Raw genomic sequence first — 15,860 nt, 5'->3', positions numbered from 1 at the left:
TTCACGCTCGCTCTCTCTTTTTTTTCCCAACCATTTTTGAAACACGTTTAGATGGGGATTGCTCGGTCTAGGTCTCAAAGTCTATGAACCTAACAAAATAATATATTTGGCAATATAAAAGTTGCAATTTATGCACATAAAATAAAATAGGTTTTCTCCTCTCAGAATTGCATGATAGAATATTTATGAACTTTTAGAAATGAGCTTAAAACCTAGATAAAAAGTATTCGTCTTAAAAACAGCGCGTTCGGGGAGATACTGTATAGCGCTACCAGCGTTGTTCTATCTTTGTTCAACTTTTAATGAGTAACAAAGATAGAACGACACTGGTAGCGCTATATAGTGTCTCCCCGAATGCGCCCAGAATGGACTGAGCATCGCGATAGCCAAGCGCGCGCTCGGTTTAGAGAGAGAGAGAGAGAGAGAGAGAGAGAGAGAGAGATACTACACCTGAGGTCTATGGGCGCGTTCGAGGAGACGCTATTAGCGCTAATAGCGTCGTTCTATCTTTGTTCAACTTTTAATGAATAACAAAGATAAAATAACACCGCTAGCGCCTCCTTGAACGCGCCCTATGTCTGTCTTTTTTACTAGTATCTCATTGGTTATTTTGTCCCCTTCCAGAATTCAAAGGGAATAAAATAACCAATGAGATACTAACAAAAGAGACAGACATAGACCTCAGGTGCAGTATCTTTCTTTCTCTAAACTGGGCGCGCGCTTGGCTATCGCGATGCTCAGTCCATTCTATGGCCAGTATTCATAGTCCGATCTTATATTTAAGGTCGTCTTAAGATCTCATTCAACCAATAAAATGATGCTATGCGGCTACTTCATTGGTTGAATGGGATCATAAGACGATCTTAAATGTAAGATCGAACTATGAGTATCGGCCTATATGTCGATGCTTCACACGACATATATATATATATATATATATATATATATATATATATATATATATATATATATGCATATATAACTCATACAATCACATCTGTGTACGCAAATACTTGTGATATATTGCACACAGTTAAAATATACACGAATACAGGCGCATACTACTACTCTTTATCTATTCTATTCTATTCTGTTCGCATAAAATGACAGTTTTGTCACGTAAAAGCATATGTAATAAGACGCATATATCGCTTTAAATTGTTGGAAATAACGTATCAAAGTAATTCTGAATCTGATATGTGCTGGGCTTTGCAATAGAAATGTCAAAAGTCGTTGCGACATTCGGCAATTATTAATGAAACAATCGTAAATATAACGCATATATAATATTTGGTCTAATTTGTTTTTTGTTTGAAAATCGAAGTACATAGTGTTAGCATAGTGTTATTTTTTGGTCTATGGGTGTTTTCAGACCGTGTTTAGTATTGAAACGTAAATATTATCGATTACATTTTATGTTGATATTATATGTGTCAAATAAAAATTATATTTTTAATTATGGAGGTTATTAATATTGATTGAATCGCAGTATGGTTATGGATATTAGATATGTGTAGAACTAAATAAATTTCTAGCGCACCAAAAACCTCGATCGATGGTCGATGATTGGCATTATGGAGAAGTTTGTGATTGACTTGGATAAAGTTCTCAATGATTTTGAATTCAATGAAGGTAAAATATTTTCAAATCAAGTGTATAACTTTATATAGATATTTTGATCTCTTAATTTCTAGATTATAATTAAACTAAGAGAGAGTTTTATTTTATCATATAAAATTGTGGAGAGAGAGAGAGAGAAAGAGAGAGAGAGAGAGAGAAAGAAAGAGAGAAAAAGAAAGAGCAAGGATAAACATCCTTGGTAGAAAAAATTTTACGATAATTTATGTATTTCTATAAAAAATTAAAATTTTGAACAAATCATAACTTTCTAAATTTGTGAAAAAAAATAGTAAGTTGTAATGAGTTGTAAAAAATATTTACAGATTTTTACAAGGTTTTATACAACTTTTTATATTTTTATAAGCGATGTAGTAAGTTATAGAGATTATAACTAAACTATGTAATACAATTGTAGAAAATTATAACTTTCCATGTAAATTTATGAAAAATTACAAACATGGCTCAAATTGTAGTTCATGTAAAAATTACATAGAAATAATTTAAAAAGTTTTGTAGTTTTATAATTAAAAATTTTAGTTTCCATATAACTTTTACATGAAAAATTGTAGAATTATTTTTACCAGGAATGTGCGGATTAAAAGATAGATAAGAGAAACGTGTTGCGCAGATTATGAATGAGTTTTTTATTTTGTATGTATTGCAATGTAAAATTGTGAAATGTATATATAATTACTTGCAGATTGCGCTGAACAAGTAGCATCAGTAGCAACTTCTACAATTAATGCATCAGTTGTGGATAAGCATGCTATTGAATCTGTGTCTCCAAAAATATATAATATTAATTCTGGAAAAAGCATAGTAATTGATACAATGCCACCTTTTGAAAAAAGCCAAGACACTCGGCCAATAGATGTCGATTGTAGGTATTCATTAACTGAAAAAAGTGTAACGGACAGTAAAGATTCTATAAACAATTTTTACACGCATGATTGTGTTAGTGACAAATCAGGACAGAAATCATGCATTCATACTAATACTTCTGATCAAATGTCTTTGACAATATACAATGACATATCGTGTAACTTAATACAGAAACAACAGAATGGAAATAATGATTCAAAGGATAGCAATAGATATGATAAAAAGTTAAATCAGCCAAGTTTTAAACCTAGTATTAGCAATGTGTTTAATAGTTTAAATGAATATATTAATGCTCCTACTGGAAGCTTAAGTTATGTTCAGCCTATGTTAGATGATTTACCTAAAATGTCCATAGATAATATAATGGAGAAAGATTTTACACTGAATAAAGATGTAGCAACTAATAAATATTCAGTTCCAAAGAAAAAAGAGATAACGGATATAGTTGATAAAAATGTCTCGGATTATAAAAATATCTTACCAGTGGAAACAAGTACATTTGTTGAACTTGAAGTTGATAACAAACAGGATAATGCAGTGCAGAATGTTATATCACAAAATTCTATTCTACAATCAGAAAAAAATAATAGCAATGCTACAACCTTTGTACCAAGTATAATTGTTTCAAAAAACGAACATGATAGTATTGCCACAGATACAGAAATGTTTAAAACTGATGTTAATGAGAAAGCTTTGATTAATGATGGCACATTTGAAGAAATTTATGAAAGTATTGCTAATGAACAAGAGCATTTAAAGTCAAAGGATCAAAATGTCATTGATAAATGTATATTTATTAATAATAAGGGAAGCAATTTTGCATCAGAAAATATTACCAAATTAGATACGATTAAAATAAACAGTGAACATCGTAATGAAAATATGGAAGCAATTAAGGGTTGCAACTTATCTAATATGTTACAAACAATTGATACTAGTAATGATTTTTCCGAGGAAAAACTAAATCAATATTTACTAGAGTTGGAAAAGGAAGAAAGATCTAAAATGGAAGCTGCATCACATTCTGATGATATTTGGTCACTAAAAACACATGACGAAGGAAAAGATGGTAAGGAAAATACTACGAGTCAATGTCATCGAGATGATATTAATGGAGCACCGATATTTGAAAGAAATATGATCGGAAAACTTTCAAAAATGTCTGAAGAAGATATTCAGGAGAAAGTAAAAAAATTTTCTGTAATTAATTATATGGATGCACATAATGATGTGAATGTAACAGATGTACAATGTAATGATACGATAAAAATTGCTTTAAATGAAAAAAGTAATTCAGACAGACAAAATAATGAGTTGGATAAAATGATAAAAGATAAGGATGTAATTGAGGCAATTGATCAAGATATAATAATACCAGAGGAGTCCTTGCAGTCTGCATCGAGTATTGCTGTTGAAGTAAAAGTCACATCTAAATTTGAAAGTGTTAGAGAACAGGATAATCAACAAGATAATATCAATATAACACAGAAATTACAACAAGATAACAATAAAGATATGCGGTTACAGGATAACAATTCTGATGTTTTAGAAAATTTATCAAAGAATGAAAATTATAACGAGAGAATATACTACCAAGATATTACTGAGGATAGTAAAGATGTTATTACATTAAATGATAACAGAACACTCGATAACGATTTGGTTTCTAAGATGGAAATTGCTCAAGTTACTGATGGTTGTACAATCTCTTATACAAATGAAAATAATCAGGAAATCGGAAAAGCAGCTCGTCCTCAGACATTGGATATTATTTCAACACATAATAAAAACGACTGCCTCGGTATGTTGCTGTAAAATTTTAGTTTTATAGTTCTATACACTTATTGCATAATTTATTATTATATTACAGTTTGATTGTATAATAATACTTAAAATATGAAAAATATATATATATATATATATATATATATATATATATATATATATATATATATATGTGTGTATAGATAAAGAATGATAAAAATCATTGTGACAGGATCTTTAAATGCTACGCCAGGGGAACTGGAACATTCAGAAACTGGAGGCATTATTGATGAAGATCGGGGTGCTTCGTCGGATGTTTCTGATAATTCCTTAATCGAATGTAATACCATATTGGGAAAGCAACCTCCGTTCTGGGTTCCAGATAGCGATGCATCTAGTTGTATGTTATGCGATATTAAGTTTACTGTACTTAAAAGACGTCACCATTGTCGGGCTTGTGGCAAGGTACGTGAAACGATAAAAAAGATAAAGAAGATAAAAATGATCAAGGAAGATAAAAAAGATCAAGGAAGATCAGTTTGGCATCTATTTATCTTATTTATTGAAATACTAAGTAATATATTGTTTATTTTTAACTGGTTTTGTGTTGACTTTTTATAATAGTTAGGTGTTTATCTACAATACACATTTTGCAGGTATTATGTAACAAATGTTGCAATATGAAATATAGATTGGAATATCAGGGAAACATCGATTCCCGCGTTTGCGTTCCGTGTTATCATTTACTCACGAAAGGTAAATAGAAATAATTTATTAATAAGAGATGTATTTTATTAATAAATTTTTTATTGCCGAAACTAAGATAATGAATTTATGTTAAGCAAGAAACTTATACAATATATTAAATTTTATATTTGCACTTTCAGCTGAGAATGAGCAAGGAACTAGTTATAATTGGTCAACTAATTATAATTCATGTGCAGATTCTAATGATGTCAATTCCTCACAGGTATGTTATTTATTTATAAGATAATATTTTCATTAAGGGGATTTTAAACCATCCTGTATTATCGATATTTTTATTATACCAAAATGTTTTTTTTTGGTTGTATTTAATAATAAATTCTTTTCCACGATAAAAATTGTATACCGAAACCTTTTCGGAATTTATGCGATCCGGGGATGCCGGAGAGGTTCTACTGATCAAAATCTAACTTAACATAACAATATATTTGTTTATATAAGGTGACCAGACGTCCCGGATTGTGCGGGACAGTTCCGGATTTGAGCTCTTTGTCGCGCATTAAAATTGTCCCGGAAAATGTCCCGGATTGGACCGAATTGTCCCGAGAGATTGTTTATATTTTTAAAGATTTACTAATATATTTAAACTGCAGGAGGGGGGGGGGGAGAGAGAGAGAGAGAGAGATTTAACCTTTTTAACTTCAGCTCATTTTTACTATTGTTTTCTCTCTCTCTCTCTCTCTCTCTCTCTCTCCCTCCTCTTTAGGTTTTTTTTTTTTTTTTTTTTACTTGGACACGTCCTGCATCGGAGCACTAAACATCTGGTCACTTTAGCTTACATAAAAGTTGGAATTTATATACAAAATAAAATAGGGTTTCCCCTCTAAGAATTGCATGAAAGAATATTTGTGAACTTTTAGAAATGAGCTTAAAAGCCTAGATAAAAAATATTCTCCTGAAAAAAAATGTACTGCACAACATATTTTTTCAAACAAATATTTTTTACCTAGGCTCCTAAGCTCATTTCTAAAGGTTCACAAATATTCTTTCATGTAATTCTGACCCCGAAGAATCTATTTTATTTTATGTGTATAAATTGCACCTTTTATATTAAGCAAATATATTGTTATGTTAAGTTAGAACTCGGTCTATAATCCGGTATTCCCTTAAGCATTATGAAAATATAAGTCTGATCGGATCCTATAAGAATTTGTTGAATACTTCTGTTTTTTTAGTTTTAAGTATTATAAACAATTTATCTATATCAAAAAAGCAAATTAAATTAATTTGTGAATATTTTCACTTATTGATTTTTATATAAAAATATTACATATAAATACAAATTAATATATTTTTGTTTTAACATGAAAAAACATCTCTTTATAATATATAATGAACACATTGGATTAAAGATAGTTTCTTAGGTTTATAGTTTTTAGAAAATATATTATCTTGGAAAATAAAATTTTGAAGATATCAAATTATATATTGCAAATAATAATATATTGCAAATGCAAAGAAAAAGCAAGAAAGAAAAAAATTAGTGAAAATTTATCTAATGTTGTTTTATTATTAATTTATATTTATAATAAAATTTTATAATCTATTAATATTTATAATAAATATTTTTTTGCATATTTTTGTATACCAAAAAATGTAATAATAAGATTAAACACATTTAATTAAAGTTCTAAATTTTATAAAATAAAAAGATTTCTTAAATAATTATGTTTAATAAATATATTAGTAAACTATTGTTTGCACAGTATATTTTGTATTAAGTTATACATATTACATGTATGATTACATGTATGATTATGTGTATTATTACTTGTATGATACATATAACATATTCATATATGAATTTTTAAATAATAATTGGTTTTTTAGCAAAATATACATATCATTAAGTAAAAAATATTTAGAGTTATTGTATGCTAAAATATAATTTGCTTTCTACTATACATTATGTTCATATTTAAGGTTTAACAAACATATAAACCATAAATGCTTTTTAACAAGAAATACACAGATAAAATGTTACATACCTAATTTGATCATAAAATAAAACTTGTAATATCTCAAAATTTTTGTTAATTTAAATTTTTTTTATTTAATAACCAATTGCATGGTACAGTATCTATTTGTCTTTACTCTTTGTGTGTTAAAAAGCATTTATTATTAAAAGAAAACTTTCATTATTATAATACTATAAAATATTATAAAATAAAACACTCATTGTTAAAATAAAATATATATTTTATATAGTTAAATGTAATCTGCAATAATGAAGTCTGATTATGCTATATTGTAAAATACAAAACAAGCAAATGGTACTTATAAGCAGTTCAAGTTTGAAATATTTAAAGAACAGTTTTTTAAATGATTCTTTCCTGATTCTTTTTCTTTTATTTTTTAGTGAAATTATGTTGTAGATGTTAAGCCATGGAGGATAACACATCAATCTTTTTAACAGAACTTTTTTTTACTGATAGCATTGTAAAAATGTTAAAAAAGTAATTATTACTGTTTTTAAAAAAAATTTTAGATTTATTTTTATATTAAATATATTAATATATTAATAATTTTTTAATTATATTAATAAATTTTATATTAAATATATATTATTAAAAGTTGTTTAATATATAAACTTACATGTATTTATATTAGTTACAATTATAAATTAGTGAACACATAAAAAACACATTTTTTATATATTTAAGTATAAATGTTTGCTCAACAATTGAATACATGTCGATATTAGAAGTATTCAACAAATGATTATAGGGGAGGCAGCCTAATCCAAATAATCCCATGGAGTACTGCTCAACTATACCACCTTTGCAACAGTTAGCTGGCAGTTTACCACCACCACCAACAGTGATGGTACCTGTGGGCGTTCTAAAGAGAGAGGGTTCAAAACATCGTACCGAAGGACAAAAATCTGTAATGTTCAGTGACGGTACGTAGATGTTCATATTATTAAGTATTTTCAATTTCTTTTTAACTATTGTATGTAATATATAATTTTAAAATAATACTATTCTATATTAAATATATACAATTTAAATTGTTTAATATATACAGATTTTTACACTGTATTGGCTACAGTATGTAAATTAACGAATTATAAATTATAAATTCATGAGTTATCATAATTTTTATGTCTCATGTGTATTAGGTATTATACATATATACATAGAGTTTTTCACATGAATTAAAAAGGCAATGATATGATATTTAAGAAAAATGATTCTTAAATTTTAACTTTAAAAACAAATATCTTTAAAAATGCGTTATAAAAAAAATTTTATAGGAATCTATGAAGCTATTTTTATCTACCTTACATGCCCACGAGAGATTGCCCACCTTTATCTGGGAGCTTTATCTGTGTATATATACAGGATATCTTATTTTAATTTCTTCTCAAACTTTTTTATTTTTGATTGTCGAAAAAAAGCTTCAAACAAAAGTTGTTTTGTTTTATGCGGGTTATAAGATGGTGCCATTGATTTTATCTTGGCTATATATGTTAAGATTATATAAAAGTTAATTTTGTTTTTTTAACTGGAATCATCTGAATTTTTTTATAATTCCATTTCTTGCAATATTTTGCATAAAAAGTTATATGGATATGATGGTCAAACATTGAAAGATTTTTTACGAAATATTTTATATTTTAATTTGACATAATTTTACATAAACTATGAAATATCTCGTAAAATATTTATTTTTTAATTATCTCGCCTCGATATTTTTATGCATAGATTAATAAGAGGAATCAATTGATATAAAGAAAATTATATACAGTTATTTTATAGAAAAAATATGTAACTATTTGCAAATTCATATTTTTTCTTAAAAACAATTAATAACTTAATTAATATAGTTCAATAAGATGGTTCCATTAAAAAAAATTAATTTTTAATCTTAATTTTCAAATCTCTGAAAAAGTGATCTTGAAAAAAAAAAGAATTTTTTCCGTCATCATAATTGTCCCTTTGAATGATGTAACTTTTTCTTTAAATATTTTTTTCTACCATCAAAAACAAGATTGATTTAAGATATTTATTTTAAGTAGACCACCCTGTATAACATAGTGTTTCTTTTAACTAGAGAACTTAGAACACCTTTGTTTCTTTTGACGATACGAAAAAAAGTCAAAGGCAAAAATTGTTCGATTAAAAGAGATTAATTTTCATTAATGCAATGATGTTGCTTATAAAAAAAAAATAATTCAACTAGGATATATGTTGACCTTCAAATGGCTTTATTATCTTTAAATCATATATATCACTTTTCCTGCTATATTATATTTTGAGTTTTGTTTCGTTCGTTAATCCTTTATCCAATACATCCGATAAAAATTATTAGTCATTTATTTCTGCCTTTCTGGAACGTGTCGTCACGTCATCAGTCCCCAACCCTTCCTGTTTGTTTTATTTTTACGCACCTATAACTAAAACACAGGAATAAGGCCTGGCTGTGACCTGACAGAGCTAGACACGTGTTGGGATCCGAAGCCATCGTATCGTAAGCAAGGAAACAAACGGATTTTTGCATCGGGGTCCACGTTGACAGATACCACGAGGAAACAGAGTCATCCTCTTCTAGACAATACGACTAACAGTTATATACCGCACGATGCTAATTTGTTGCCCCCGAACGTCACTATACACAAAGGCCGTAAGAATTATTGTATTGTATATGAAGAATTTCTAATCACAATAATAATATTATTGCGATTAGAAATATATATTTTAATATTATCTCCTTTTTTTTCTTATTATAAACAGAAATTACATATCATCCACCCATGGATGAAAGCGTACTTTATAAGACGCTAAAAAACGAATGCGAATCACCGGTAATGTTCGCAATTAATCGGAATCTGTATGCGTACGTGAAAATAATTAATTGTAAGTAAAAACGATATTTTTAAACAATATTTTTATTTTATTTTAGTATTAGTGTTTAGGAGATTTTAAATTCGTAATTTTTAGTAAACTGTTGTGTAAATAAGATCTGTTGGAATGTGACATCCAGAGGTCTTGCTTGCGTTGGGCAAGACGAAGTTATTTTATTAATTGAAGTTTTACCGGATGAAACGCGAATTCCAAGAGATGTTCTTATATATATCAATCAGCTATATCTCGAAGCTATTAAAGGTAACTTAATACATCTTGTTCAATTATATAAATTTATCTAATATCTCAATAAGTACAATACTTTACATAACAATAAATTATTTTTGCTCTCATAGGTAATACAATAACAGAACTCGGATTCTCAGTATATCACGGTAGTAATTTGTTGGGTTCGCGTGAGCATTCGGGATTTCTTTTTATTCGTCAAACATTACAATGTTTACAAAAAATTATTTTACCACCTGCACCTTTCCTAATTGGACTCTTAATTCATAGGTAAATATAACAAGATATCACTAGCATCCAGCATATTTTTATTTCGTCAAATATGTAGATCTTGTCAATACACACACATATATGTACTTATAGTATCTTTTTTACATATAAAAATTTTAGTTTTGGGATATATATGAACTAAACAGGGATATATATATATATATTATTTGTAAAATTTTATATTTAATATTATCAATAAGAATTTTTACTATAAAAGTTTTTAATTAAACACATAAAGTTAATGTTTTAACTTTAATTTAGAGAGAGAAAAATATGGTGTAATATTAATTAGTAATTAATATTAATTAGAATATGATTTTGTGGACAAAACTCTATAATCAAGTTTGCAGTTTTTCAATCATAAATATAATTCTATTTATCTGATCGCAATAAATTTATCTATTTTTTTGTTTATTTTAGGTGGGAAACTCCATGGGCTAAAGTATTTCCGTTAAGACTTCTTTTACGTCTTGGTGCGGAATATCGTTATTATCCTTGCCCATTAGTGTCTGTTCGTTTCCGGGATGCATTATACTTTGAGATTGGACATACTGTCATGAAAGTATTAGCGGATTTTAGAAATTTTGGATATACTTTACCAGGAGTAAGAGGCTTAACAATTCATCTCAAGAATCGAACGACGGACGTTATGTTTCCCAGAAATCGATACGATCAAGTTATAAAAGGCCTTTATAATTCGAATGATCATGTATTGGCTTATGCTTCAAATTTTAGTATAACCGCGGATTCACATTTAGTTTGTATACAAACAAATACTGGCGACGAAAGCAATTATCAAACACAAGCGATAAATATTCACAACAAGCCGAGAACAGGTGAGTTCATATACAAAATTTCTGATGATAGAATACTAAAAAAATTGATAGGAATTTATAGGGATGGATATTACTCATTAAGCCAAGAAAAGAATGCTTAATGAACATTGATCGAAAAATCAAATTTAGAGTTAAAATTTTAGATATACGATATTTGCCAAACAATTTAACGAAGACTTATTTTACACATTTTCACTTAGATTTTTATGAAAGGTGCTTTCTGTATACTTTATTTTGTCGTTGGCTATTTCAATCCCCCTCCCTCTCTCTCTTTCTCTCTCTCCCCCCCCCCCTCTCTCTCTCACATCGCTCATCCATTCCTTCTTCCTTATCCCATTCCACTTGAGGATCTCCTTAAATATCAGCATACAAATATATAAAATAATTTTTATTTTCGGATTATATGCCATAAAAAGAAGCGAGCAAATCATTTGCTTTATTAAAATTAAAACTTATTTGATAAAATTAATCTTTCTACTTATGTTTCCTTAATATTTTCTATTCTACTTAATACTCTTAAATACTACTTAATACTCTTAAATATTACCTAATACTATCAATTCTGTAAGACCTTTTAATATCTTGTATAAAGAATATTGTTTATATATTTTTCCACTATATAGTAACTGGTGCTAGTTTTATTGTCATCAATGGTGCTCTGAAATCATCAATGGGACTTTCTGCCAAATCTAGTATTGTAGAGGATGGATTAATGGTAGAAATAATGCCAGAAAAAATGGAAGCTTTAAAAGCTGCTCTTAAAAATATGCAAGATTTTTCAATCGGTTGCGGACGTCAGGGAGCACCGGAACCGGACGAAACCGTAAATATAAAGTGGGTCGATAACGACGTGTTGTTTAACTTGGGGTAAATAATCTTGCTACATATTATTTAGTTATATTATTACTATACTAAGATAATTGTACAAACTTTATAGTCAATTTTCTTTCTCCCATTAAGGGGGAATGTATATTTATATATTTTTTATATTGTCTTATTTGTGAACTTTTTGTTTTATTATTTAATAAGATGTAATGATTTTTTATCGTCAGAGTCAAAAGTCCTATTGATGGGCAATTAATGGACGGTATACCCTCTATTAGAGTACATAATGGCACCGATTATAGAGGTGCGACCCGATTTATACGTTGGACAGAAGTATTTATTATAAAAGTATGTATCACAATAACATAAAAAATATTATATACATATATAAGCCAGATAATTAGTAAAATAATATTAATTTAAAAGTCAGACGATCATTCGAACGGTGTGAATGATCCTGTGGATATAAATAAGCTATCTGGAAATATTGCGAAAGCAACATGTGCCGCATTGGTTAAACTGTTAGACCTTCTAGCGACTGCAGGTTTAACGAAGCTTGGAGTGCGAGTAACTATTCATTCAGACAATGTAAATATATTTCTTGTTTCTTATAGCTTATAATTTATTATGAAAAATTATAAATATTTTTATACACGTATAAAGATGGCCCATTTTAATAAAACCTGTTATAAGAGTAGGATAGCAAAAAATAGGATAGTTTGAGAAATATTTTCTACTTTAATATCATTTTTCGTAAACTATGAAATATCTCCCTTTGAAAATAATCGAAGAATGAATATTTTATGAGATATTTTATAATTTATAAAAAAAATGATGTCAAATTAACATATGATATATCTCATAGCTATTCAATTTTTGACCATCATATCTTTATAGCTTTTTACATAAAATATTACAAAAATCGATTTCTATAAAAAAATTAGGATGGTTCTATTTAAAAAAAGAAAATTGATCTTCATATGATCCTGGCACATACACTCAAGGTAAAATCAATGGCACCATCTTATGTTCCTTCTGTGAAACAACTTTTGTCTGAACATATTTTTGATTCGATTTTATTTTGCAAAGATAAAAGGAATGATAGATTAAAATGGGACATCTTGTATATAAAGAGTATTAAAAAACTATTAGTATGAAATAGAGGAAAGCAGTTCTAATAAGTTGAATTGAAAAATTAATATTGTAAGAGTTATAAACAATTCTGATTTTCATTTTGGTTTGAACAAGTGACTTTGTTTCTGATGCTTTTGCACAACATGAAAACAAATATAATCTATTCTCTTCCCATTTATATATACACCCTTCATAATATAAAATTATTATTATGCTTCACCAGGCAATTGTTAGTCACATATCCTCGTGATCAATGAACAATTGCAGAGAACTATCACAAAGTTTCTAAAGTAAGAATGACGCTAAACATTGTGTTATAAGATGTGTGTATGAAAAGACGATAATGTTTATTTTCGTGTCACGAGAACATCAACAACGAGCAAGTCACTTGTTTTACTTAACTAAAATAAAGAATTGTTTATAATTTGGATAATATTAATTTTTCGACTCATATTTATTAGAACTTTTTTCCTTTATTTCGTAAGTACTATCTGTCCCTGAAGTCTTGAATAGTTTTTTTTAACACCCTGTACATGTATCTATAATAATGGACATAATTTCAATATAATGAAATTATAACTAATTATTAAGTACATTTAATATGTTTTTAAATTTAATTTTATATATATATATATATATATATATATATGTGTGTGTGTGTGTGTGTGTGTACATATAGGTGGGCTATGAAGCTGGAAGTGAGGGTATAAAATTGCCGCCTATCTATATGAAGAGTTTAGATAACGAATTAATTCAAGTTTTACATAAAGCTGCACAAAACAGTCAGGATGCGCATACAGTGCTTGAGTTGATATTTTATGTACTTGAAGATTGAAAAGGTAGTATGTATTCTATATTTTTTAATTGGTGATGTTTTAAGATAACATTGAATAATTTTTATTCAGCGGGAAAGATGTGCAATTACTGAATACTATGTAGCAATTATATGATATGTATGTTATTTTTTAATGTATATATATATATATATATATATATATATATATATATATATACATATATATATATATACATTTTGTTTTATAATTCAATCATTTCTCAAATTACTCTTTATTTAATTTTTCTCTTTCTAATTTTTATTTACCAAATTGCAAACAATTTTTAATTTTATTCGCGAAATTTAACGAAAAAATTGTGATTGTATATTAAACAATATAATTACGATTTATATAAATAATATCTTTTACAAATATAGATAAATAGTAATAATACCATATAGTGACAAAAGAGAAAAGTTTAATGTTTATTGGAAAGTCCTACCTTGTCTTCCTTGCTTATAGAAAAACAGTAGTATTCTGCAAATTTATATATATAAGAATAAATAATAAATAGGAATAAAGTAATGCAAACTTAATTTATGAAAACAAATAATAAAACAAAAAATTATATATTAAGAGTTATGGTAAAAGAAAAAGACTAATTTATCTTCTTTTAGCATAATTCCATAATTTATAGAGAAAATATCATGCTATATTAAATTAAGTAGAGAAAATAATATAGACAAAAAATAATTGGCACAAAAGAATATATTGTATAATCGTATTACATTTATAGTTGAAGTTTTATTAGTCGTAGAGATATAATTTCTCTGTTTAATTTAAAGTGTTTAAATTTACTATACTTTACCTTACTACTAATTATATATACAAAGTATTTGCTAGAAGTATCCCGAAATTCGCGAGTTAAACTACTATAACAAGCAAATTTTTGAAAAATTAAATAAAATATTTATGAGTTTTTATTTCAAAGTAAAGTAGGTTTTAAGATGAGTTTGAAGCTGATTAATCATAGATTAAGTTACGTTTAACTGCACGTGCAGATTAGTTATGTACGTACGTACGATTCATGAATAGGTGACTGCTTAAACGTATCTTGTGATTGATCAGCTTTAAATTCTTATACTTTAAAAATTACTGTTTACTCTAAAAAAAAGTCACGAAATTACTTTTATTTAATTTTTTGGGAATTATCTTGGTCTTCGCAAATTTCGGACACTCTTCGTCAGCTTTATAGTAAAATCGAGCAATATGTCAGTAAATTAAATCATGATTTTACAGATTTCTATGTTCTCATTAAACTTAATTTCTGACAGTACGGCTTGTCGATACAGTATGATATGATATAGTTAAAATCAACTTGTTTGCTATTATATCGTAACAATAATAGATATGTAGCAAATATCAAGCAAAATCTGTATCGAATGGCAAAAATGAAGCAGAAGTCACGCATAAATTGCCGTTACAGCATAAGAAGCAAGGCTGTAGTACTGTCAAATATTGATAGTAGAAACACTGCAGAAATTTATCATGATTTGCCGTCACGATGTGATGACAAAAACGCAAAGATAGAACATGATCTGTTTTATTAGTTTAAAGGCACATACCCAGCAAAATACGAGCAGATGTCATGACAAAATACGACAAAGATTGCGCGTTTCATGTAAAATACAATTATTAATTATATTAATATAAATCCAATAAAACTGAATATTACAGATATTGCATAAATGTTACTGATGAGTCGTTAATTGTACGTGTAATTTTTCCGTCATAAAAAGAGTACGTGCGTGCATGTGTATGTACATATAAAATTTTACAGCATTATTCATTCACTATTCTCTAACGCAGATTCGTTAGAATTTTAATTTAACTAA

At 27.6% G+C, this 15,860-nt stretch overlaps 1 protein-coding gene across 4 annotated transcripts; it reads left to right on the top strand.

Moving 5' to 3' along the window:
• Positions 1–1,039: 1,039 nt before the first annotated feature.
• Positions 1,040–15,719, top strand: Sara (Smad anchor for receptor activation). Of its 4 annotated transcripts, XM_072886898.1 has the most exons (17): positions 1,040–1,266; positions 1,536–1,632; positions 2,321–4,303; positions 4,499–4,731; positions 4,923–5,022; positions 5,154–5,236; positions 7,759–7,933; positions 9,442–9,657; positions 9,768–9,890; positions 9,975–10,139; positions 10,235–10,394; positions 10,815–11,230; positions 11,854–12,097; positions 12,283–12,403; positions 12,482–12,643; positions 13,869–14,028; positions 15,265–15,719. In XM_072886898.1, exons 2-16 carry the CDS (start codon positions 1,563–1,565, stop codon positions 14,022–14,024), a joined length of 4,407 nt encoding a protein of 1,468 aa, XP_072742999.1. In that variant the 5' UTR covers positions 1,040–1,266; positions 1,536–1,562; the 3' UTR covers positions 14,025–14,028; positions 15,265–15,719. The 4 variants fall into 4 exon arrangements, with proteins under 4 accessions (XP_072742999.1, XP_072743001.1, XP_072743000.1 ...); XM_072886900.1 differs by lacking the exon at positions 15,265–15,719 and having other exon boundaries at positions 7,822–7,933; positions 13,869–14,144; XM_072886899.1 differs by lacking the exon at positions 15,265–15,719 and having other exon boundaries at positions 9,469–9,657; positions 13,869–14,144.
• Positions 15,720–15,860: the final 141 nt, after the last annotated feature.

This window comes from Anoplolepis gracilipes, chromosome 2 (genome assembly GCF_047496725.1).
Source record: "Anoplolepis gracilipes chromosome 2, ASM4749672v1, whole genome shotgun sequence".
Taxonomy (NCBI): domain Eukaryota; kingdom Metazoa; phylum Arthropoda; class Insecta; order Hymenoptera; family Formicidae; genus Anoplolepis; species Anoplolepis gracilipes.
Note: the sequence above shows the minus strand (reverse complement) of the source record. Positions and strands in the feature narration are given on the sequence as shown.

Excerpts from the sequence above, each read along its gene's own strand:
- Sara (XM_072886898.1), top strand. The coding sequence starts at position 1,563 with ATGATTGGCATTATGGAGAAGTTTGTGATTGACTTGGATAAAGTTCTC. Across the intron at positions 9,658-9,767 it reads CGTCACTATACACAAAGGCC|AAATTACATATCATCCACCC; the intron begins GTAAGAATTATT and ends TATTATAAACAG. Across the intron at positions 12,098-12,282 it reads GACGTGTTGTTTAACTTGGG|AGTCAAAAGTCCTATTGATG; the intron begins GTAAATAATCTT and ends TTTTATCGTCAG.